General features: G+C 43.5%; 1 protein-coding gene across 4 annotated transcripts in view; it reads right to left on the bottom strand.

The window, feature by feature from the left end:
* ADAMTS16 (ADAM metallopeptidase with thrombospondin type 1 motif 16) overlaps positions 1-25895 on the bottom strand; it is a 111801-nt gene that overhangs the window by 49192 nt on the left and 36714 nt on the right. For all 4 annotated transcript variants that reach the window (XM_084783689.1, XM_084783690.1, XM_084783691.1 and 1 more), the window contains exons 4-11: positions 25320-25581; positions 22339-22538; positions 20602-20685; positions 18193-18352; positions 16733-16838; positions 10105-10242; positions 3386-3539; positions 1328-1423 (exon numbers count right to left, since the gene is read on the bottom strand). In XM_084783689.1, the coding sequence (XP_084639815.1) occupies positions 1328-1423; positions 3386-3539; positions 10105-10242; positions 16733-16838; positions 18193-18352; positions 20602-20685; positions 22339-22538; positions 25320-25581 (1200 nt within the window). The remainder of the gene's footprint in view (positions 1-1327; positions 1424-3385; positions 3540-10104; positions 10243-16732; positions 16839-18192; positions 18353-20601; positions 20686-22338; positions 22539-25319; positions 25582-25895) is intronic.

Genomic DNA, 25895 nt, shown 5'->3' with positions numbered 1-25895 from the left:
GAGGACTCAAAATAGACAGGGAGGAGGGAGGTCAGTACAGAAGGACAGGGAGGAAAGAGGCACAGATAGTACCCAGACTGTTTGATAAAGCCTCAAGGATTTGTGTTAGTTTACATTTATCTAAAATTATACAGAATACAAATGAGTATGTGCATTTACACGTGTGTGTATGTGTGTGTGTGTGTGTGTGTGTGTGTGTGTGTGTGTGTAGTGTAAAGGAAATTATGCCACTAAGGCTGAAAGTGCGCCCCATAAAAAGCAGGGACTAACAAACACCTCGGGATTAGGCACTAGGAACCTCCTTTAAAATGCTTGGCCAGAGCGTTCCAAGTGAAGCTCAAAACAACACGAAATGTGGCAGCTGCCATCGACTGACTCTCAGATGTTGGAAGTGAGCCCCTGTTGCTAGAGACACTATACACCTAGGGTACGGGATGATTTGGGCTGGATCTGACCTGAAACCAGCACTAGAAACCTAGACCTGCCTGGGGCTTTGAGGTCATGGGTCTTGGAAGAGAATCAATGACCACCCCTGCTTTGCTAGATCAGCGTAACTCCTAACTTCATTCTACGCCCTATCTTCACATCTGTAGATAGCTACAGTCATCAAAGAAGTCTCTTGTTACAGTAAATGGAGGCCAACACAGAAAACCACAACAATACACAACACAGAAATCAATTGAGTCTGGGGCCCAGCCCTAATGAACACATACATCTACATCACAGCTCTTGGCATCTATGGCTCAGGGGTCATCTCAGAAGAGGGAGCAGAAAGAGTGTAAGAGCCCGAAAGTCCGCTGTTAAACAGTCTCTTTTAGAAATGGCTGCCCAAGCAGTATCTGAACAATGACTATATCAATATATAGGAGAACTTGGGAGGGAAACAATCTCACAGGGTCCGACCACTAGACAAGGAACTACAGACTGCTGTCAATGGCCGGGGGAGGGAGAGCTAGACCCTCCCAGGCAGGAGCCTCCCTAATTGGTTGTCTAATATATATGCACAAGCATATGAATACAACCTGCTGAGTCCATTCTTACTGTTGTGTGTATATTACTTCAGGCCAGTGAGGGTTGAGTGTTTAGTCTTTCCCTTCATGGCATACGTCCAGACATCACCTACTGCCTGGCTGCTCAGTCTACCAAGTCTCCGTAGCTTATTAATAGCACCATAGAGGAGTCACAGTGCCTTAGCAAGGATGCAGATGTGCACATCACATGTGCATGAGAAATACTGGTTTTCAAATGCCAGCATAAGAGGAGGAGGGGTGTGTGGGCTGCAAGACTGAGGTCAAAGATGGGGATTCTGCTGGACGCAGCATCTTACCATGTCCTGCCCACACAGGGTGCCCTCTGCGGCTGGCATGAATTTAGTCTCACATTTCCTTCCAATCCGATGGCACCACAAGGCCTTACAGATGTCCTAAAGGAGGAGACGCCATCACTGTTATAAATGTTCTGCACATCTCTGATAAGGTCCCAAACCTATCAGCAAGTGGAAGGCAACGTGCCCTCAGCCACAGGGAGGAAAAGTCAAGAAGACACCAAAAGCCTGAACCCTGGCCTCAGCTCCTCTGGATTCCATCTAGAAAACTTTACTGTTTGTACTTATTCAATCATTAAGTATGCAAATAATATGTTCAAAACCAAAAGGTAAAAATAGGCTTAATCTTGGCATGAAAACTCATAAAAATGTAATTTTAAAAAATCTAAATATAATTTTATCATGTATTCTTTGCCAACTCTATTTTGATTAACTTCCTCACATATAAAATTTTTAATTTTTCCTTATTAATTCCTTTACAATTAGAGTCAGACTCATTTTCTATTAGTCAGGCTGTCCTTGAACTCCCAGTATCAAATGATCCTTCTAACTCAGTGTCCCAAGCCTCTGAGGCGATAGGTCCTTATTACCTCCAATACCTATTCTTCAATAATTGAATTAACAATGATCAAGACATTGTGGCTTATCAATCCATCTAATCACCTGTGTCTGCATCTATCCCACCCATTGATCCATCCATTTAGGAGTCAAGGAGGGACAGAATTCTAACTATACTTGTAGCTGCTTGCAGAGTTTCTGGCTACACAAAACAGCAGCTGGTAGTGGAAACAGAACAAGAGGAGAAATGGTAAGGGGAAGGAGTATCAGTATTGCAGGAGGTCTTTATTAAACTGGTGCAACAGATGGCAACATGGAGGACTGAAGGCATAGCAACGTCATCAGACAAAGATGAGTTACTCCTTGAGCAGTAAATATGCTCAGAACTGATGTCTGTGGCTTGTATAATCTATCAATACCTTGTTTGGGATGCTGATACGGCAATGCATATGCTGTAAAAACTTGGCGTTAAAGTGATTTAATTTCACTCCATGTAAGCATTTCATCAACAATAAACAAACATCCTACAATTAGATTGATAATGCTTATATTTCATAAGCATTAGGATATCATTGACGACGTGGTCCAAAGTCACAAAGTAGAGACCAGAAGCGCAGTCTGGAAAGTCTAATCTTTCAACAAAAACTATAGCTTTATATGGATTTTTCCCCTTAACAAATACAAGAGTAACATAGGAAAAAAATTTTTTAGGTATTTCCCACGGAAGAGAATGCTGACTGAGCTTACATGTTTGTGCTGGAAAGGAGAGAGGCAGGGCATGATAGTACTTCTGAAGCGTTGAGGGCTTTCTAGAAGACTACATATATATTTTCTATTTTATTCTTGATTTCATTATAAACTAGAATAAAAGAAACCTCAAAACTAGTGACTTTCATTGATTTATGAATAGTTTTCCTTGTGGTTTTGAGTAGAGCAAATTCCTAAATCCGGACGTTCCCTGTCTAGCTGGAGTGTGTATGGTGTTCTGTGAAGGATTTACGTGGGAAATCACCAAAGAAACACCCCTAGGGCTGCAGAGGGATCACCTTTTGTGAGGAACTGCTCTATAAATTCTTTATTTGGGAAATTTAATAGTCAGGAACCCCATAATGCACTGCTGCCTTCCAGGAGACGATGCTCATGTTGGATGGAGGCAGGGAACATCATTTTCTTAATACTATCTGAAAAATGCAGAGTATTAATTTGCCAACTTAAACCAACTAAAAGTTATTACTGTGCTCCCACATGATAAATCAGAAAGAAAGATCTGACCTAACAAGTCAAGTCAACTCTCAAATGAAAGCTGATACCCACAGCAGTATCTACCATCGTCCGCTCCGCCAGGAACAGCATGTGTTTCCTGTTACACTGGGCCAGTCCCAGCATATAGAATTTGACATTTGGTAGGTACCCAATAAATGTGGAATATATCACTGTCAGTTACACTAAATAAAACAGTTTTATGAATCATGGTGCAGTGAGCGTGTGACAGCAACCACTTGCCTTTCTAAAGTCCAGCATACAGAGCTTGGCTTTCTCTCCAAATTGCCACTTGCACTGTGTGTTTGCATCGTATAACTGTCCTGGCAGCTTCTCAGGGTATTTGTACTCTTTCACAGGCTTCGGCTGATCAGCAAGACATATCGCTTGGGCAGTGCTGAAGAAAACAGGATGAGTTACCAAGGGATACACAATCAATTAGGCATCCTTTCTCATGCAATCCGATGACAGATTTTGTTTAGGGAGAAACTCATTTTCCCTTGAGGTTCAGCGCAATATCTTTCTCGGTTATATTTAAATACAGAAGCCTCATTTTCTGAAATTATTTATGAGATCCTTTACCTATCTAAGACAAATTGCTCTTCATTAGAAATCTCAAGCTTATCGTCAAGGAAAATGAAAACGAGTAATTGCAACCAGATGTTTAATGTGATGGGCTTCTCCCACAGAAGTGTTCATAAACGTTCTTGCCAGAATCAGTTGGACTATGGAAATGGCTGTGAAAATCAAACCATAATTAAACTATCCCAAATATGACAACTCTCTTCCTTCCCTTCCTTTCTTTTCTTTTCCCCCTCTTTTCTTCCTTCCCTCCCTCCCTCCTCTCCTTTTTACCTTCACATCTCCTCTTCCCTCCCTCCACTTCTGCTCAGGCTGAGGGGTACCTGCACAGCATCTACAGCTTTCTCTTCAAGGACTGAATATCCAGTAGAAATTACGTGCACTAGTGATTTCTGGGTAGACTTCCAAGTCCAGAAGGGATTAAATCCTGCTAAGTCTCACTGGTACACCCCCAGGGTCCAGTCAACAACTCCTCTGTCCACAAACACAGCATCTCTAAGGGGCTGTGGATGTGATGTATCCCCACAAACGACTCGAGAGTTGAAGTCTGATCCCCAACTAGTGGGCCTATCACGAAGTGATTGGCTTCTGAGGCCATTGACTTCATCAATGGATTAAAGCGCTGCTGAGCTTCCTCCTGAACAGGATATCACAAGGTCAGGTTGTAGCTGAAGGAGGTCATAGCTCATCACTCCAACCCTTCATCTTTCTCTGTTTGCTTTCTGGCCATTGACAAGGGAACAGTCTCTTTCAACATACACCACACCATGATAATTTGCTTCATGCTCAAAACCAGCAACTCATAACTGAAATATCTGTAACCCTGAGCTCAGAACACCTTTCCTTCCTTCAAAGTATCTCTCTCAGGTGATAGCACAGCAACACATTTCAATTAATAGCATTCCATGCTATAAAGGCATATACCTGATATGTTTTTGGTGTAATTTGTTTATTTGCAGTGAATGTTTTATGCTTGTAAGTAGCAGACACATCATTGCTATAAGTTAGAGCCTATATCTCTCTAAACATCTTGCTAACCCCAAATGTTATAATTATGGCAGAGTGAATCCTGCAAACTTTCAGTGTTACCTAAACTGAGTAGGAGATCTTTGGCTGTCATCTGCATAGTGTTTCTTTCAAACCCCACATCTTGTAGCTGACTGGTTTGGATCGAAAGCAGATCATAGACCCACAGGTTCACTGTTGTAAGGTAAAGTACAGTGGCTCTCATCAATCTCTTCAGAAGGTGGGCATAAAACCAATCTGGGATCACCACTACCCAGAAACAAACCCAGAGAAAGCTATTAGAAAAAAATTACAGTCCAAGCTCTGTCATGAAGATAGTTACAAAAGTCTATAACCGAACACATAAGATAAATTATAGAATACGACCAAGTGATCTTAGTCCTAGGTTCAAAACTCCAGTATCTATCACAGCCTTGTTGGCTCAGTCCTGGTTTAGCATTCAAAAGTCAGTCACCAGGGGTGAGAAGGTCATGCTGGAGAGAAGGTTCCGTCTTTAAGAGCATTGTCTGCTTTTCTACAGGTCCTGGGTTAAATTTCTGGCATCCACATTGTGGCTCCCAACTGTCTATAATTCCAGTTCCAAGGGATCTAACATCCTCTTTTGGCCTCTGTGTGTATTGGGTACTCATATGGTACACATATTCTCATGTGGGCAAATCACCCATACACATAAAATAAAATAGCAATTAAAAATTTTTTAAGTCAATTGGCATAATCTACTTTGTCAATATCACCTGACCTTATCAATTACTGCAAGGAAAATGTAGTAAAATCTAAAACCCATTCCTTAACAACTAGGAGAAAAAGAAAATCCCTTCAATTTGATAAAGATTATCTTCAAAAGCTAAAGTCACAACCAATCTGGTAAAAGATGAAACTTTCCCACTGAGACCAGAATGGAGTAAATTACTTCCTCATTGACCATTTACAGTGCTGTTCTAGATGTCCTAGTAAGTCAACAGCAAGAACGTAAGAAGAGACTCTGCAGATATGGGGACAGGAAATGAACGAGACTGCCTGTATGTGCACACGGCATGGATGTCTATGAAGAACATTTGCAAGCACCAAGAAAACTTCCTGGAAATAGTAAGTGAGTTTAGGAATGCTCAACGTGAAAGGCTAATACACAAAGTTGATTCTTTTATATGAGCCAGCAAGGAGAGTAGATTCACCAGAAGTTCCAAGGATAGTGTCATTTACACTGACAGTTCAAAATGGAACAGGAGTGTAAATCTAGACAGCTATGTATACTAGCTTTAACTTGATATGTACTAAGCTTTGATGAACAAAATCAGAGAAGTGAGTGAATGCGGAAACAGTCAATGTCCTTAGAGAGCCAGGAGAGCCAATGACGGCAAGATGGTGCCAGTTCTTCTTGACTCATTCTGTAGCTTTAGTGTAATTATGACAAAAATCCAAACAAGTTAGCTCATGGATATGAAAATTGACTCTCAAATTTATATGAAAAAGAAAGGGATCAGCAATAATTTAGCAAATTTTAAGGATAACAACAAAGTTGAAGGGGATACCTCCCAATCTAAACTCCATGTGGAAACTCACTATAATCCTAAAAAGTGACAAAAGAAGATTATTTATTCAATCAATGGGGCAAAGTCGTTGAGACAGAGAGAGTCCCATATAGATGTACTCAACAAACGAAACTTGAGTAACCAGATATCCACATACAAATTATATATATTCTTATAAAATTATATATTTATTTCTTAACACATCTGATTTCAAGGCTTGCTATAAATTTATGATAGTTAAATTCCTCTCATTTTCACAAAAGTTCAGGTTTTAGATAAAATAGTTCAATTTTTTTTTATTACTGGTGTATTTTGTATGTTTACATAACAAAAATAAATGAACTAATTCAATATCTACTCAACTAGGATGATTCTCTCATATATGTATCTCATGATTGTTTTCACAGCAAATTAAAATACATGAAAAACTAACCCTAGAACCTCTGTGTTTGGAGACTGGCCATTGCTGGGGAGATACTGTCTGGAGAAGAGTGAGGGTCTATATCAAGCCTCTATAGCCTGACCAGAGAGCATTTATAGGCCAAGACCACCATAGGAAGCCAGAGTTATATCTTTACTGCCTGTCTGCCTATCTGCCTGCCTGTGTGCTATATGTGACAGAAATAATGTTATAAAGACAATGGCTAAGGCCAGAGATAGTGTAGGGATGTTTCAGTAATCCTTCACTGTGCTAATGACTGAACCATATAATATGAAGAGCTTGGTATTATTCACCTTAGCCATAGCACCTTATTCCACATGAGAAAGTGGAGGCTCTCAGAAAACTCAGTCTACTAACACAGATGCCTCCAAGAGCTGAGTTTAGAAAAATGTTGCTCTGCCTACAAATTCTTTTCCCTATATTTTCCTTTCCCTACATGGGGGCCCTGCTCTCTAGTCTCATACCCTCGTCATGAGCAGAGGCCATGCTGGCATCCCTCAAGCATCCCAGTGGCGGTCTCAGTGAGAATCCCGTTTTCACACCCACAGAATGGCACCAAGCATGGCAGGGGAATCCATGCCTTCTCTCACCTGCAGCTCATGGAGGTGGTCCCTCTGCCATGTGTGGTACACTGGACTCACAGATTCACACTGGTGAGAGGGCAGACACAGGCGCTGCTCCACAGGACACGATTCCAAATGGAGAAATGTAATAAACTGAAGACGAGTCCTTGTTGTTGTGACAAGCAACATGACAGCCTACAGTTTCCCTGTGCCGCTGACTCCTGGTTGCTGATGTGAGTAACTGACTGGCTGGCTGGGATCTCCCTGCATCATGGACCTCACTGAATTAGACACAAGTTAACTGAATAGCCTTGTGTGTGTTAGTGGGAAATGGCGCATGACTCCAAACAAATACCTGCCTTCCTCGACTCCACTGGGTATGGAGAAGAGCTGCACTGACCACCCCAGGCCCACCAGACTCCGTCTCTATCACGTGCTTTTCCACTCCTGGTGGAGGACAGTGGCAGCATCTTACTCGCGGCAGAGACTGGGTCCCAGGGGTTACCTAATTGGTGGATGATACAACATTGTTTTCACTATTCAAATTTAGTAAGCTGGCAACCATGCCAGGCAGGCAGGCAACCTCGGGTTCCTTATGTGTGAAATTCGAGGTTTCACACAAGAGAGACTGTCCAATTTAAAATTGTTTTCAATTTAAATGCTCCTTTGTGTATTTTAAAAAGTGATGGTGTAAAATATTATGTATAAATGTATAAGTACAAAACCTATAGAAATTAGTAAAGTTCCTAAAGATAGCTTCATTTAAAAAAATGGTTTTATTGTTTACCATAAAACCAAGCCAGCACACTTTTGCATCTATTTTTCCTCATTAAGTATTGGTGAACAAAACTGGATTTTAATTCCAGAATCCTAATAATAATTTTGAGAACCCCATTCTTATTTGAAGATTGCAGCCCACTTCTGATGTCCTCAAATTATTTTTCTGTGCCTGGGCAATGGTTTTCTTTCCATGAATCTTAATACCTTCTTTGAGGCTCTTTGATGATGTAAATTCCTACTACATTATCCAAAATTTCATCCCCTAAGTTTACAAGTTGTCAGGTCATAATTTAAATTGTAAAAATGTTGATATGTTTGTCTCATAGAGATTGAGATGAAAGAGAGCTTTGTAAAATTTAGAATAAGAATCAAGAAAATTATGGAAACACTTTTGAATAAAGAAACTCCAAATCTCCCCTGTTAGTACAAATCAGAGCAGAGACACTTTAAAGGGCAAACTCTTTTTTTTATTACTAAAAGTTTCACCCACACTGGAAAAAAATGAAAAGCTTCAAGAAAGAGCTAAAGACACCTCAACCCACTGCCAATGTATTGGGGGATTCATAGAGAACTCCCGGTAGAGGAAATAAGGACAGGAGAGTCCAGATGAGAGCCAGCCATGAGTCAGTTACTTTTGCACTTAGCCTTGCTCAAACCAGCCTCTGAGTAAAGTGGCAGCAGCTAGCATGAGTGTTATAATTGGTCAAAGTCTGAGAGTAAATGGCTGTGGGTACTCATCTCTAAGTGGGATATCAGCATCACCCCTCCAAGTCCTAAGGAACACTGAAGACCAGGGTGCAGGAAGAATGTAAGAGCCAGGGGGTCCAGCGTGTGGGAGGGAAGTGAGTTACTATGAAAGGCTGATGTCCTTTAGAAATGACATGGCTACTGCATCCATGAATTCACAGAAACTCTGCTTCTCTGTGCAAGGCAAGCCTGGGACCAGCTGACTTCCCAGCATGGAGACCTGTAGCCACTTAAAGGTCACCGCAGGATGGCAGAGTAATTTTCTTCAGTCCTGTAGCCACTATTAATTACCCATTCTCCAAAAGAAAAAGAAAAAAAAAAAACCTCACCCTTGCAAATAGAAGCCACTCCAATTAAACTAGTGGGTCACAAAATTAAACCCACAAGAAAATAAACCAGAAAACGACAACAGAAAGGGATATGGAGGGCTGAGGGGAATTGCTTAGTTGGAAAAGTGCCAGATGCCAAAGCACAGGGATCTGAATTCAGATCCCAGAATCCCTCATATAAAGCCAGGTAAGCAACAGGTGCCTGCAACCTCAGCTTCATAGGCTGTGGGGAGCCTGGGACCACAGAGGCTGACAGACTCCACAAACTCATTGGCAACCCAACATAGTCAAACCTGAGCTTCAGGTTCAGGGTGAAATAGTGTCTCAAAAAAATAAAGGTGGGAGGCAACTGAAGAAAAAAGGTTGATGTCAACCTTGGGTTTTGAGACCCATGTGTATCCCCACAAACCCCACACCTATACAGACACACACACATACAGAGAGAGAGAGAGAGAGAGAGAGAGAGAGAGAGAGAGAGAGAGAGACAGAGAGAGACAGAGAGAGAGACAGAGAGAGAGACAGAGAGAGAGACAGAGAGAGACAGAGACAGAGACACAGAGACAGAGACAGAGAGACAGAGAGAGACAGAGAGACAGAGACAGATGGAGATAGAGAGAGACAGATAGACAGAGACAGACAGACAGAGACAGACAGAGACAGAGAGACAGAGACAGACAGAGACAGAGAGAGACAGATGGAGGATGGAGACAGGAACAGAAAGAAAAATAGAGACTTATTGGGAAGAAGGGATGGTTTGGGAGGGAATAAGAGGGGATAATGGGAGTATAAATGACCAAAATACACAAATACATTTCATATACATGCATGAAATTGTCAAAGAATGAATAAAATTTTGAAATAAAAACACAAAATAAAAATTTAAACAATCAAGACTGTTGATGGAAAAAAGGGAAGGTCATTGAAAGCTCAGAGTGGTCACAAAGCCAGCTGAAAGGATCCATACCTTAAAAACTTGTGCAGGTACTGACGGCTGCAGGAGGACCAGGAGAAGACACCATTGCGTCCTGCTAGTGTTGGGGACATTATGTTGCCCTCAGACTTTTTGCACATATTCCCTTCTCCATCATGGACCATGCCAAAGCTAAGGAAGAGAGAGAATGGCTATATCAAATTACCGATTGGGTCATAGTATCTAATATATACTGTGAGGGGAGTCACCTGTGTGAAGACTACCCCTCTTCAAAAACAAAATCATATCAGCCAAATTGTGGAGGGTATCTGTGCCCTCATGGAAAATTTTGGGAGAAGGAGGGACCCATCACAAAGCTTCAACAGGGAACATATCAAATCCCAGAGAGCTCACATATGTGACCAGGACTGCCAGGAGTTTCAGAGGTGTTTGTGAGAAAAAAGAGGCACATGTGTATATGTGTAGGGCTTACCACGTGGGATCTGATTGATATCGGGGATCTTTCCCTGGAGTATACCAAACCTCCTGCTTACAGCAGCCATGAATTGCCAGAAACTCCTCATCTGGGGGTGGTCCTCCATCCCTGTTGCAATGTCAACTGGTGTCATTGTCCTAGTCTTGCTTAGGTGACCATATTGTTGACATTTCATATTTGTAACTCGCAATTAACATTAAAGGGACTCAATATTTTGTATTTATACGTACAGCTGTATATATACATTTGTGTATATTTGTAACAACAATTATTGACGAAGTAATGAATTTGAGAGGAAGTGGGTTATATACAAGAGAAGTTGGAGGGGAAATTATGTAAATACAGTTACTCAGTTATGAAATTCTAATAAAATAAAAATTTGAATGAGAAAAGGAAACATAGAAGTAAGGTTTCCATCCAGAAGTTCTTGACTCAGATGAAAAGATTCAGATATTTGAGGTTTCAAATAAGCTCCCCTAGTGATGTGGATGATTAAGTCAACCTTAGAACTACTGAGAAGACACAGGTTCTCACTAAGGAGGTGATATCCATCTCCACAACCATGCTGAGCTTCTCCTTGGCACCAGCTCCTCACAGCTGGAGGGTGTGGAAGATACCCTGACTCCCTGACCCAAATACCTATCTCTCTGAAAAGAGTGAACAAGTTCACAAGCACTGGTGGAAAGTGTTTAAGTCTGTACTCATTCAGACTGAGTGGAAACCAGAACAGTTTGAGGTTTCTACCCTGACCTCCTATATGGACACATTTCAAGCTACAGTTGCTATGAAAGAGGGTACTAAAGATGCCCAATGTACCTGTCTCTGGCCAACATCAGTTCTTTAGGAGAGTTGTGACAAACCTAGGAGGACCAGTGACTCAAAATAGCCACCTTCTACCAAAGCTCTGCATCTTTCACAGTCCCAGAGTTTTGCCTGCAGAAGGACTCACCACCATTTTCAGCCTACAAACTTACATCAGTAGAAAGCCTGGTCACTTTGAAGAGCCACATGGCCCTGAAAACTTCTATAAGTGTAAGCATATTCATTATTGGAGAACCACTTACTACTGGTCACTGCTATTGGATACTCTGTCCTTATATTGATTTCCCAAGAACAGGTATTGAATAGGTGAGACCCAGGGGAAAGAGGAAAGGCTCATGAGAGGAATGAGAAATGGGCAAGATGGTTACTTGATTGGGGGGATCACTATCCAGACTCCCATGATAAGTAGATGGAAGACACCAAGGACAGGAAGACTCTCAGTGGGGTGGGGTGGGCCCTACAGGGAATAAAACAATGCACCTGTGTACAGAGATCACAAACATGTACTTAGGTATTTGCTTAGAGGCACATGATAATATAAGTTTTTTTAAAAAGGTATTTGTAAACACCATTACAGGTATGGTATTAAACATGTGACTTATAATTGCTACCTTCCTGTACTCTATCCCAAATGAAGACAAAACAAAGGCCTGGAGGGGGGAACCCTTTATGCAGAGTGAAACCAAGAGTTCAGACAGTCAGATGCCAAGGCCCATAGGATCTACACAAGGCTCTAGCTAGAGTGTGATTGGAGGGTGTATCCAAGGAGATCTTGCAGGCAAATATTGTCAGATTTCTGCAAAATTCCTGGTCAGTACCAAGGGTGATGTGGATGTGGTCATTTTAACCTCCACCCATTCTCTGAAGTTCTATTAAAGGCAATTAATCAAGGCCAAGGCAGCCACATGGCAGAGGAAATGTGTCATGGCTGTGAGAAGGATTTGGGATGAAGTCCCAGAAGGGAGGCAGCTCTGGGGAGAGAGCATTGACAACCGAATGCCAAAGCACGCTGTCTTGGCTGGCCCTTGACCTGCAGCTCTCAGTGGTGAATGCTACAGCCCCGCACATGACCTAGATAATTTTACTACCATTCCAGCCTACGTCCTACGGAATTCAAATAACAATGAATGCCTGGTGTCTGGAGATTTCTTGGTTTTCATTTTTTATCAAAGGTATTTTCAACTATCAAATTTCAACTTCTGCTAGTATTGAAAACATCATAGAAATACACCACACATTTTAGCTACCCAAAGCATTCCCTGGGATACTTTTGGCATTCAAGTAGGCTGTGAGGTAGGAGCAAGCATGCAATGGAGTGCTCACCCACTCCATGTCATCTGGGGGGCTACAAAATCTGTGCCCTACTATATAGCATGAGTTACCTTCCCAATCAGCACATCATGCACAAATGTGATGAATGTGTCTGCCACATAAAAATGCTACAGGGGCCACATATGATATTAATGTCTAAGTCACGGGTGAAAATGTAGACATATCTTGGTAACCTGCTGTCCTTCCTCTGAGTGCCACCAAGTCTCCCCCTCCAGTGGACATGGTCAAATGTGAGGCACCAGAGTACGTGAGAAAGTCAGACCCCACTCTCCACTCAACTGTGGAGAATGTTCTGCCCATTGGCTAGATCTGGGTAGGGGGTTAAAGTTTACGGCCTGTATTGTCCTTGGCTGGTGCCTTAGTTTGAGCGGGACCCCTGGGCCCTAATCTGCCTATCAATACCCCATGAGCATATACAGGGGGAGGTAATCCCCCTCAGGAACAGTCATAGGGGAGGGGAATAAGGGGAAAATGGGAGGGAGGGAAGAATGGGAGGATACAAGGGATGGAATAACCATTGAGATGTAACAAGAATAAATTAATAATAATTAAAAAAAGAAAAAAAATGTAGGCAAACCTCAAAGATAACTTTGGTATTTGTCACAGAGAAGTATAATCCAAATATGCAAGCTGGATAAAACTTCCTTTCCCATACATCATGGTACTCTATTTAAAATGGTTATCACCCCATAGGCTGTCATAAGTAGTATTTGTCCCTTCGTCCTTAATAGTGTATTTCTAAAGGATCTACCCATGCTCTCACAAAGCTGCCTGTGAACACAACAGTCCATAGCAGCATCTTCATTTTTGTTTGTTGACTAAAGGGCAATCTTCCAGGGACTGTGACTCAGACAAAAGGTACTAACCTGGAGGTCACTTCGCTAAGTGAAGTAAGGCAAGAGAAGGAAAAGAGTATGCGTTTTATCTTGTGCTTGGAGTCTAGATTTAAATATGTGTACACACACATATACATACTTATGTACATAAATACACACATACACACATTCATATGAAGTAGAAGTGTAAAGTGGACTATAAGGGTGGAGAAAGAGTTATGAAGAGATGAAGAAAAAGACAGGACAGTGGGAGAAGAAAGAGAAAATGGTGTGTGCTCTTTCTCATATGGGGAATATGAATGTATATACATGTATACATACACACAAAAATATATGACAAGGAATCAGAAAGGAGCTACAGGGAGGAAGAGGACACCCATCAAGATGGGGTGTAGAGAAAGTCAGTGTAAAGTACAAATAAAAACAGGGTACTATGATATACCTGTAAGAAAATATCATAACAAATCCTATCATTTTATACAACAACTAAATAATTACAACATAAAGAAAACAAAAATTACAAACCTAACTTCTGATGAACTGGTTTTTAAAAAGTACACTCAGACCTCAGTGCCTTTCATAGCTTCCGGTGTTCTGAGTCACCCTGTCACTATCCTATCAGGAAGTACCTATTCATCGCTAACCGATCGCCAGGGTGAAGGACAGGAGCAAGCCTTAATGAATGGTGCAGGATGTTGGCATAGTATGGCTAAGGAGGTGAGATGCCCTTGGATGTGGCAATGGAGCAATGCCATCCAGATGCTGAGTCTCCTTGGGGAGATGAAGGTGATTGTAGGTAGGACCAAGATGCTCACATAGACTTCCTCACCAGGAGACAGGGGCAGACATGGAGACCACAGTTAGGAGACTTCAAACAGGTTGCTGGAGTGAACAAGAGTGATAGAGGCGGGGAAGGTGCTTACTTAACATCTTGGCTCAATCACACATGAGCTGTCTGGTACTGGGCAAACTGTTGAACTCACCAAGGTTCAGTTTATTCCTGTGTAATCTGAGATACTTGATACCCTATGAGCATATACAGGGGGAGGAGGTTCCCCTCAGTCACAGTCATAGGGGAGAGGAGTAGGAAAAAAGCAGGGAGGGAGAAATGGGAGGATCCAAGGGATTGGATAACAATTGAGATGTAATATGAATAAATTAATAAAATATTAAAAAAGAAAACCTTCTATAACACAGAACATACGTTGTGCTCCTGACACATCACCCGTTCCCATACTAACAGTGGAGGTGTATAGTGTGTGTGTGTGTGTGTGTGTGTGTGTGTGTGTGTGTGTGTGTGGTATGTGTATGTGTGTGTGTGTGCATGTATGGAGTGTGTGTATATGTGTGTATGTGTGTGTGGTGTGTGTGTATGGGTGATTGTAGTGTGTGTGTATGTGTGTGTGTAGTGTATGTGTATGTGTGTATGGTGTGTGTGTATGTGTATGTGTGGTGTGTGTGTATGTGTGTGTAGTATGTGTATGTGTGTGTGGTATGTGTGTGTGGTGTGTGTATGTGGTGTGTGTGTGTGTGTGTTGTGTTGGGATGGTGGGTAGACTTCAAACACAAGAAGGTCTTAAGAGGTGACACAGAATAGCCAACATGACTACTGGATCTTCTTCTCAGAGGGCAGTGACAATCACTAGGCCAATCGCTAGGTGAGCTGATGGTTGAAGAGCTGGCTTTCTCCAGTGTTCTCTAAATGAGTGACTGAGTCAGGTGGGATTGAAGACTTAGAATTTAATTTAGGAAGAATCAAGCTGAGTTTCAGTTAAACTTGCCACCTGCAGCAGTGGCCAGTACTGCCAATGCCTGTATCTCTCTGCTGATCAAGCTCTAGTAGGCTGAATTCTCAGTGACTTAAGGGTTTCTTGGCCTGATTGTTTAATTAAATTCAGGTATGGTTGAGAGGACAGCAAAAGCCTAGTGTCATTATAATAATGAAAGTTTTTAACTCTGGCCGACTATTAAAAATACAATCATGTCTTAACTGGAAAGCCTTATGGAGTGTAGGTGTAATTTTCTAGGCAATAAAATAATCAATCAGTACCTATGATAATGAAAGGATTTGTAATGGGATGTAAGCTTTGTCCTCAGGTCAACAGTTCATATAGAGCCAAAGCCTGCAGGACTTCTGTGGGATGGGATTGAAAAAGGTACACACACTTGCACCTGTGAGATGTGTGTGTGTGTGTGTGTGTGTGTGTGTGTGTGTGTGTGTGTGTGTGTGTGTACATGAGCTCATGTGAGCACACCTGTGCGCACATGATTCTGAGAGCAGGTCTATTGAATTCATTTTCCAAAAGAAGAGGGAAAAGCTAGCTTTGTCAAAACACAAATCACAGATGCTGCCTTTGGTTTTCTCCTGCCAGAAAAATCAAACTGCATGAAAGATAATTAGCAGAAAAGGAAGGATTCTGAGTTGCGCATTTTCTAAGAAAAATTTCAAGTACTGTCTCAACAAGGGAAGAAATAACTTCTATGGTGTCAGTTGACTTGTAGGTCTCAAGGTCCTCAGAGGATGTCCAGAACGGTTGGTTTGGGAGGAAATGGGGCATTTAAAAATGTTTCAGTAAACCATGCCCCAAGGTAAATCAGCTGGCAAGATTAGGAGCATAGATTTTTTTGTAGGAACAACAGTTTCTATAAGCTAGCCTAAGTATAAATAAAAGATTCTTCTACATGAATAAAGACCACCACCAGTGACTCACTTATCATGTTTGCTTTCCTTGCCCCATCGTGTGTGTGTGTGTGTGTGTGTGTGTGTGTGTGCGCGCGCGTGCGTGCACACATGATGTGAGTATGGAAGTCAGAACAATATGCAGGAGCTAGTTCTCTCATTCTAACATGTGTGTCTGGGATCAAACTCAGGTAGTCAGGCTTGGTACAAGCATCTTATGCACTGAACCATCTCACTGGCCCAACACCGTCCTCATGGATTGCTGCTTTCTTAGGGCCCTGTTAACCCACCCTGAGTCACCCAGCTCACAGCACACCCTGTTGTTCCTCATTTCATTTCATAAGCAATAGCTCAAGAGTCACCACCAGGACACGGGAAGTCAACCAAATCCTCACAGGGCGAACTTCTCAGTGGCCACGCTCCCATTGGAAAATAAGATGAACCCACAGAATCAAAACAGAAATGCAGAGATGACCCAGTCAGGAGATGACTCCCTTCCCAAGGAAACAGACTCACTTGTGTCCAGACTCGTGGGCAATGGTGAAGGCCAATCCCAGCCCTGAGTCTTCGTTGACTGTGCAGCTGCGGTACTTGCTGCACATCCCGCTTATGGGTGCAAACCCTGTGGGACACAGAGGTAAAGAAAACAGACAGTAGTGTTGATTTCTAATCAGTGATTGTGTTTGGTAAAGTTTGGTTCTCATCTTCGTTTGGGGAAATGTGAGATGGGCTCCTCTTGGACATCCATGTAAACAGGCTGCATTGGTGTGGGAGAAGGGGGAGGGTATCCTACTTATTCTCAGTGGCCCATGGACTCTGCCTTGTGATAAACAGGCTTAGTTTCTATGCGGTGCTCACGGAAAAGACTGAAACTGGCACAAAATAGAAGAGAGGATTAAATTCAGACAAGGATTTTTTTTTTATCTTTTCCTAGGGAATATCTGTCCACTAAAACCTCGAGGGGAAAGGCAGTGGAGGATGCATATGTTGCGACGCCCTCATGGTCACACGCCAAGCTCAGTGACTCAGATTTGCCATGAGAATCCCTTGCCATTTGTCATTCATGATTTAATACTGCAGAAAGACAAAAAAGCAAAGAAGGAAAAAGCTCATGGGAGACATGAAGAGAAAGCACACTGGGCTTCTGAGGCTTCCCCTGGGCCATCACACAGGGCATGCTGGTGTCCCCAAGTGAGGAACTGTGACAGCATCCACCACAAACACTTATCTACCCAGAATCCTTACTGGGTTCTCAGTGCCTGCAGTTCAGTTATCCCTGGGACCTGGTAATGGAGGTACGTGGTGCCTGACACACAGAAAACTTCCAGACCTCTAGTAGGAAAGAAGCAGAGTGTTCAAGCTGCCCAGACACAGTGAGCCACGCTGACTCGGGTGGGTAAATACATGTCCTTCAAGGCCCACTGAGGGCCAGCCTTATAACGCCTTGCCAGGAAACAGAGATAACCTCTGCTACACGGGGTCCTACTCATAAGCTTCTATAATAAAAACTTGACCCTTCTGAACTTAGGGAAGAACTAGAGTAAGAAAACGATTGCTCAATGGAACCCCAGTTAGTAACACACTTTTCAGCCATTAAAAAAAAAAAAGTCAAAGTGTCTCCCTCTGTGGACATTTAAAACATGGCTGGACTGCTGATGGTCAGATCATGACAGAGAAATATGGAAACTGACAGTAGAGTATTACCATGGTATCACCACCAAGGTCAACAAATCCACTACTCATGGCACAGCATGAGATAGCTTGGACCTCCTGGTCCCATATGCAGTGGAAGAAGATATGGGAAAAGGCAGTTCTTCTCTGGGGAGGGGTGGGAACTCTGGATTGTGAGAGATGTGCTTTTTCTCGTTGATAGATACAAGGAGACTACTTGTTATGGTGATGGTAACTACGCCACCCTCCAAAGTGACCCCCCCCCACATCCCTACATCTTTCCATATCATACCGGAAAATCTTACCTAGTGTGTCACAGGGTTCATTCTTCCAGGAACATATGTCCAGACCAGTCAGTAAGATGGCGTGGTCATGACGAGTTCCATCTTTCCCAATCAATCCAGACTGCCACTGGCAGAAGCTGCTCAAAGTGTGGTCCGCATGGTGACTAATCGCCAGCCCTGGCTAGGCAAGAGAGGCCAAGACACCCACAGAAATGTAGAGAACGCATGCTCAAACCATGCTCAACACAGCAGGCTCTTCTCAATGGAGATTCAAAACACACAGATGCACCCAGAAGGCACATGGTAAGAGTTGCATATGATGCATCATCATCCCGAAGACTCTATTATACAAATCTCAATGGATTCCGAGAACTCCCTAAATGTGCTTCTCTGTCACAATTGATGGGAACGAATCTGATTGACTCCTGGATTCAATGACTAGGAAAGATAGCATCTGAGCATGACTCTTTTTCATAGAAACATCTTTAAGCAATACTATGCAAAATTGTAGTTTGAATATAACCTTCTGTGTGTGGCTTCTACAGTGCACACAGGGGAATCCACCTCACAAGCAAAGTGAACAACAGTATTTCCACCTCTGCTGAAACAGTGTTAAGCAAGTAACCTTTCCACACTGAAGTGACCTGTTTACAGAAAGAGGTCAATTTCTAAGGCGTTGTTTTATAAAAATAAACTTTAAGGAAACAATATGGAATAACACTAACCTTATCCATATATATTGAGTGCTCACAGTGCACCAGTGAGCTGTGGCCATGAAGTCTACAGCTGTAAGGGATGAAGGATGTAGGGCCAGAAGCACCATTGACAGCAGGTACATCAAGGTATTGAACCACTTGTAGGTTTGCTACAGTGTCCTAGAGGTCCTCAGAGAGTATCAATTTACTTGTCCCTATCTCAGAATGCTAATGTGTTAAAACCTTCAAGCTTTAGCTAGGGAAGAAGCTACCCCTTAGCCACCAAAGACATTTTCCCCTTAAGTGTTCCTTTTGTTTTCTCAGAGTCACACGCATCTAAGCTACCTGCTACACCTAAGCGCAGAAGCACGCCTGCGTTCCTTGGCTGGAGACTTCCAGGAAACTGTTGTTAATTAAAGTTAACACAGGTGTACGATCAAACGATAACCTTGCTTAGTCTTTGCAGCTTGGATGACTTCCAACGTGAAAACGTTTTAATACAGGGAATAATTAACCTGTCACCTGAGAAGCCTGGCTAGTTCAGTGAAACCTCCCAGCTGCACACTCACGGGACAGACAATGGGGCTAGACAGGCCAGACAGCACCCCCCTACCCTCCCACCCCCCCCACCCCCTCACCCCCCTACCCCCCCACCCCCCGCTGCCTCCCACCTGCATGGACAAGGGATGTCCCACAGCTGCTATGAATCATCTTCAATTCCATTGAAAACATTTTTTTTAGTTTATAAAGAAGAACACTGTGGCTACTAGGAGACGCTGAAGACATCACCAAGGTTAGGAGCAGATGCTGGCTGTCTAGCGCAGGCCCTGAGCCACATGCCTTTGCTGAATCAGTAACCAGCTTAGGAGAAATGGCCATGAGAGTCATTTTTAATGATGACTTCTATATTGCTGAAGCTGTGAGGCGCTCCTTGGGGTGCACAGTGTGTGGCCGTGTGGGGTGACAGAAGGTCACCATGTGAGGAAAGGGCCTCCTCTCACCCGTAGCCACCCAGACAGCATTAACTGAGATTGCCATCCAGTAAGGAAAATGTGTCCTGTCTTCCAGGATCTCCAAGAAAAACTAAGCACCTACACCTGAGCACTGTGGGGATTTGGGGAAGCAGGAGATGGCAGAGTAAAACAACACAGCACTGCACAATATGATACAGTTCACCATCCATGCCAGCTCTGGTGGCTGAAGACACATACTATCAGTGTGTTTCCTTCCCACAGTCTCATGACAAATACATCCTCTGTTCTGTTTTCAAATGAGTTCACACACACAGACACATACACATGTGCACACACGATACATATTCTGCACTCACAACCTCTCACCACACTCACACCTACACATGCACACACTCATGTGCACACCATTACATATACACAATGCATTCACACATTCGTGCACACACACATACTCACGCACGCAATACATACACCGCACACACAACCTCTGACCACACTCACACCTACAGACACCACACTCATATACAAGCACACTCTATATACACACAATGAGCACACACACACAAACACACACACACACTCACACACGCCATATCCACACATGTGCCCTATTAGGAAGAACTGAAAAGAAATGAGTCATTTTAAACACAAAATACGAATCCCTTCTTTTCCCAGGCAAAAGAGAAATAAAGAATATACAGAGCAATTGTATTGATGGGGGGGGGGGAGGGGCAAAACTGCTGCTTCCGAAGTTGCAATACCTGTTCATCTTCTAGCAGGATGAGCCCTACGATGGCGATATTGATGTTTCCTCCAATTGTTCCATCCTTGAATAAAGCAGACACCTGAAACAGAAAGTCTGCGTTAGCTCTAGGTGTATCGTAGCCTAGCCACAGCCCAACTTCCTGCCTGTAAGAGCAAACCCTAGCTGTTCAGTGCCTGAGCTGGGTATAATGCCTGTACCCTTCTCAGATACCATAGGTATGTGGAATCCTTACTGTGGGAACCTAGTAGTCAGAAGCTAAAGTTTGAGGAGGAAGAGGAAGTGGTGCACCTGTTGCCTATCATGAAGAAGAGACAGCTTGTTAAAATGTCCCCTCCTCCTCATAATCGTAATCATCATTGTCCTTGTCGTCGTCATCACTGCAACAGTCTCGATATGCAGACTAGCTGGCCTTTCTGCCACACTCGCTGGTCTCAGGTTTCCTCCTGTGTACCAGGATTACAGACACGGCCACTGTGTCTTACTATAAGGATTGTTTCAGTTATAGTGGTGAGAACATATGCCAAATGCCCCACAAGGACTTCCAGAACCACACGGGAGACACTTAGGACAAAACCAAGAGGACACAACAGAGAGAAAGGAACCAGAGGCAAGAGGAGAGGAGAGTGTGAACATTAGGAGTGATGGCACACAACAACGCCCTAGAGTAGCATTTGGGGTTGGGAGCAGAGTCAGTGTGGCGATCATGGAGGCTGCAGAAAGCCCTTTGCTGCCAAGGTAAAGAAATATTGGAACACCTCTATGGAGTGCAGGCAAGTGGCAGCTGCCACAGATCAGGGATGCAGGAGCCTGAGACTATCTACAGAGTGCAGCAGCAGAGCCAGGTGCTCTGAGAGGAGAGAGCCATGTGGCTACTCTGTGAGGAGAGAGATACACTATGAGTTTCTGTGTAGGGAGAGAGAAAATTTGGGGTTACTGTGGGGAATGAGGCATATGTAGGGTGCGCTAGGGGAGACACAGATCCATGTAGGGTACTTTGTTCACAGAAGTCAAAATGTACATTTAAGACACTGCCGTTAACTCCTTTACTGACACATGGGCACCTCAGTTCTCCTCTCTGTGATGGGGCTTTATGTCACAGGTGACAGGTGCAGAGCCCCTCTCATGGTTGGCTCCTCAATAATTGCCACAGGTGTTCTTTAAGACAAAGACACATTTCATCGGCGAAGATACTCCAAAATAAGAGCTTTTCAGCTTCTGCAGATAAATTAATTTATAGTCAACACCTGGACATTAACACTCCTAAAAAGGTGGGCACCTTATCCCCACCTAAAATTGCATGTTAATCTGATAAAGATTTGCTGCCTAAAAATTGTCAGGGTCCTGGTGCGAGTTCTAGTGCGTGAAGACATCAGTGAATCCTAAATGCCTCAGAAACAAGCCAAGTCCCAATGGTGATCAAACTACTTTCCCCATGTTTCATTCTCCAAAGTTCTGAAAATTTATTTTTTGATTAGTAAAATGAGAGCTCCTTTTACTAAGACACAGCTATACAAGTAAGAAATGAAACATACATTGCCATAGACAAGGAGACACACATACAAATATACACACACAATCAGACAAGCGCGCACACACACATGAACACACACACATATACAATGTACACAAGGACACACACATACACACACACACACACATATATATAATGTACACAAGGACACACACACACATATATATAATGTACACAAGGACACACACACACCAGCCCTACCATGTTGAGTACAGTGAGGACGTAGGTGGTAATGTTTTCGTGACCGTGGCTTTGCATCATCTTCCTGTCAACCACCACCAGTGTCTCCACATTCAGTTCTTCATTTCTGTGGGACTTCAGGAGGGAGCGCTTGTGTCTGGAGCTAGGCTTGTACTCATCAGGCAAGGTGTAAAGGTCATCCTTGGGAGGCTGGGGCACGTCTATGAGGGAACGAGTAGAGAGCAAGCTAAAGCAAATACATGAAACCACAGGCACAGCTGATCTTACAGAAATGTCTGAAAAAAAAAAAAAAAAGAATGTTTATGCCGAGCAAGAACAGCCTGGGCTACGTAACGAAACCAAAACACAACAATAGAATTCTCATACTGGAACCCAGAAGTGCCAATTCTTTGCCATAGAAGACATGTTAAAGTCATCTTCAAAATTGAAATTATGTTCATACAGTCCAGGTGTCTTGGAAACCATTTCCAGAGCTGACTTCTTGTTGTTTTGTTCTGATTTAAAATGAGAGGTGAAGCCTAGCATCTAAACTGAATGTGCCCTAGGATCAAGGACACAGGGACTAGCAGAGCAGGCCTCCTCCACAGTGTTACTGACAGAGAAGCAAAGAGCACCAAACAGTACAGCCATCAGCACTGGCTTGCATGCCTTTCTCAGTGATACTTGTGTCTAGACATAGCTAGTTTTCCAATACTTTCCCTGTCAATCATACATCATTGGTGGGAGGCACACCCACTGGGTGTTGAATATTCAAACAAATGTCACGTATACTTAGCAGACTTAATTACAGAGCAAGCCACACTCTGCCCTTGCAGAGTGGGTTCTTCTAAAATGCTTTTGGTAACTATAAAAGTTAACACTCTATCAGAAACAATTAACTCTAGAAGCTGGCCAAGAAACCAAAGAATCGTTTCCTGGAGAAGCATACTTCAATCCCCATCCTGGTGACATGAACTTTCTAACTCTGCAAGCTTACCTATGGAACCTGCTGTGAGCCTACACACTCTGCTCGATCGATTGCTCCTCACAGCCAATGCGCTTTAACTCTTTTCATCTATTGGTTAGTGGGGGGTACAGATTGAATATCCCAGATTAAAAACTCTGAATCCAGAAGTAATCTAATCTCCAAAACCATCTGAGTTTAAACATGAAGCACTAGTAGAGCTCTCACCCCATGTCCTTGTCAGAAGGCAAGCTGAAACCCACAAGCACTAAGAATATTCTCTGGAATTAGCCCCCGGGTACTTGTTAAGGTGTGCAGGCAATAATGAATTCTGTGTTCAGTTTGGAACTCCACCCCCAAGTTAGTTCATTATGTGTTCACACAAATATGCTACAACAATGCAAAATATGATGAAATATGTAAAGTTTCTCGTTCCAAATACCTCATTTGAGGGAAACTCAATCTAATCAAGCCTAGTCAATCTCAAACCTGAACAAGCTAAGGCTGACTGAGCCTGATTACCATTGTTAAGTTGCAGGTGAATGGCCGCCCTTGTAGGAGCTTGTCCTGGGTCACTCACTCAGCCTTGGTATGAGCTGCTGTACAGTATGCTGTGGGACCACAGAGACAGAGGGAGTAAACACAGACAGCTCCTGCTTCTTCCCAGGACAGTGTTTTATTGAAGAACTTCAGGTATGTGTGATGTGGTCCTAGATCCTTTGGTCTTAACCCCAACTAGTGGGGAAATATGTACAAGACAAAGGCAGGATACACAGAGGGCAGGGCAACCACACACCCAGTGCTGGCCATGAGGGCAGAAGGTCCACAAGGCTGTGTGTCAGTGGCCAGAGCTCTCAGAAGCCCTCAGAACAAACACTATGAGAGCCTCAGGTTAGTGCTTTCCCAGTGGCCTAGGAGCCTGTGAGTTCAGCTAACCACACATGAGCTGATGCTCAAAGCTGAGATAACTAAGTTCCCTTCATCAACCATAGCTCCAGTTTCAGCATCCACTTAGCGAATTATCTTTCTTGTCACTTGTTTCCAGACTGAGCCTCAGGGGGTGCAAAGAACACGCTCACAGTTGTTTGAAAGCAGGTGTTCTTATGAAGGCAGTCTTTTTAGGAGTGAGATTCCCCTGAGAAGACCAGAACCCACCCCACAAGAAGCCAGGCAAGCCAAAAGACACATCGTACTGTGTTTGATTGGTTCTGAGATTTGCAGGTCCACCTGAATACAGCTCTTCACAAGATAAAATGAGTGCAGGCACTGCACAGGCTCGCTCCTCAGCCGCACTTGTGCCTTCACCGAGCACCAGCAATTTCATCATCCTCTTTATTCACCAAGATCCACAGAGTGCCTGCCAGGTTCTCACTTCTGCTTCAGAGGGGCAGAAAAAGTCGCTATCAGAGCCTGGGAAGGCTGCGACTGGAGGCCTAGCTTCCTATGTGCTCCCTGGGAAGGGCCAGTCAAGTGATGTCTGAGCATTCAGGCAAAGAGAGGGCTCCAGAGAGCTGTGGTTTCCTGGGTCCTGAGAGCAACATGACATGCAGTGCAAACAGCCCTCACTAAGGGATCAGGAGGGCAAGAGGCTCATAAATGCTTGCTGACAAATTGCAGGTGAGTGTTGTCCTGCTCTTACCTCTTTGATGTGGTGGTGTAAAGCTCCAACTATGCATATAAATAAGTTACCTCAGCAGGAAAAGTATGTGAGCTTTAATATGCCTAAACCTCGAGGATAGAGTTACTGGGGGAGGGGTACCAGGGCTTTTATTTCAGTTTTTCAGATGTCTGGCGGGTTCTGTACTTCTGAGCAGTGTGTCATACAATCTGCTCAAAGAAGAGCTTCTTAGACTCATCTGCCACATCCATCCACCACCCATGACAGATATGATACCACTAGAGTCACCCCGATGGCAACAGTGACAGTCACAGTACATTTCGCCTTGTGAGAAGTCATGCTTTTGATAAGGTGAAAGTGCCCCCACTATCTAACACAAATTGTCCAAATCATTAAATACACAAAAGCGCGCTTACATACATTTCTTGCGTCTTCCACAGAAATGCTGCTTCTGTGGGAGGCCAAGATGGAAGTTGTCACGGTGCAGGTGAGATCCTGCCAGATCTCGCTTCCTGGCGACCATCAGGACTTCGTTTTCTCTGACAGCCTGGGGTTCTGTGGATCTCTTGTACAGTACGTGGGAGGGAGAGCCGCCCTGTGCAGACATGTTCACTTTGTTTGTTAGGTGTGGCGGCAGGGGCTTTAAGAAGTAGTCAGCATCCTTTGTCCTTATCATGCCTAACTGGAGAGAAGGAGGGGAAAGAGAAAACACAATGATAAGTTAAAAATAGAAACGAGACTAGCTCTCCACACTGGATTTGTTGTCCTTCTTCCTCCAATATGGCTGCCCTGCCAGTGAAACCTTGTGTAGTAAGAAGGGCTCAATCGCCTAGTCCTATGAGGAAGAGCAGGAAGGTCCCTGCCGTAGGACCTGAACTCTCCTCATCTGCATCTTGCTGGGGGCATGGGATATTTCTGTAGCCTGACGTAGAGATGACACGGGAGAGGGGCCTTCCAACACAGCAAAGGCAGGGAGTATAAGATGCAAGCCACAGT

Source organism: Acomys minous (assembly GCF_964271855.1).
Source record: "Acomys minous genome assembly, chromosome: 5".
Taxonomy (NCBI): Eukaryota; Metazoa; Chordata; class Mammalia; order Rodentia; family Muridae; genus Acomys; species Acomys minous.
This window is presented reverse-complemented; position numbering and strand designations above follow the sequence as displayed.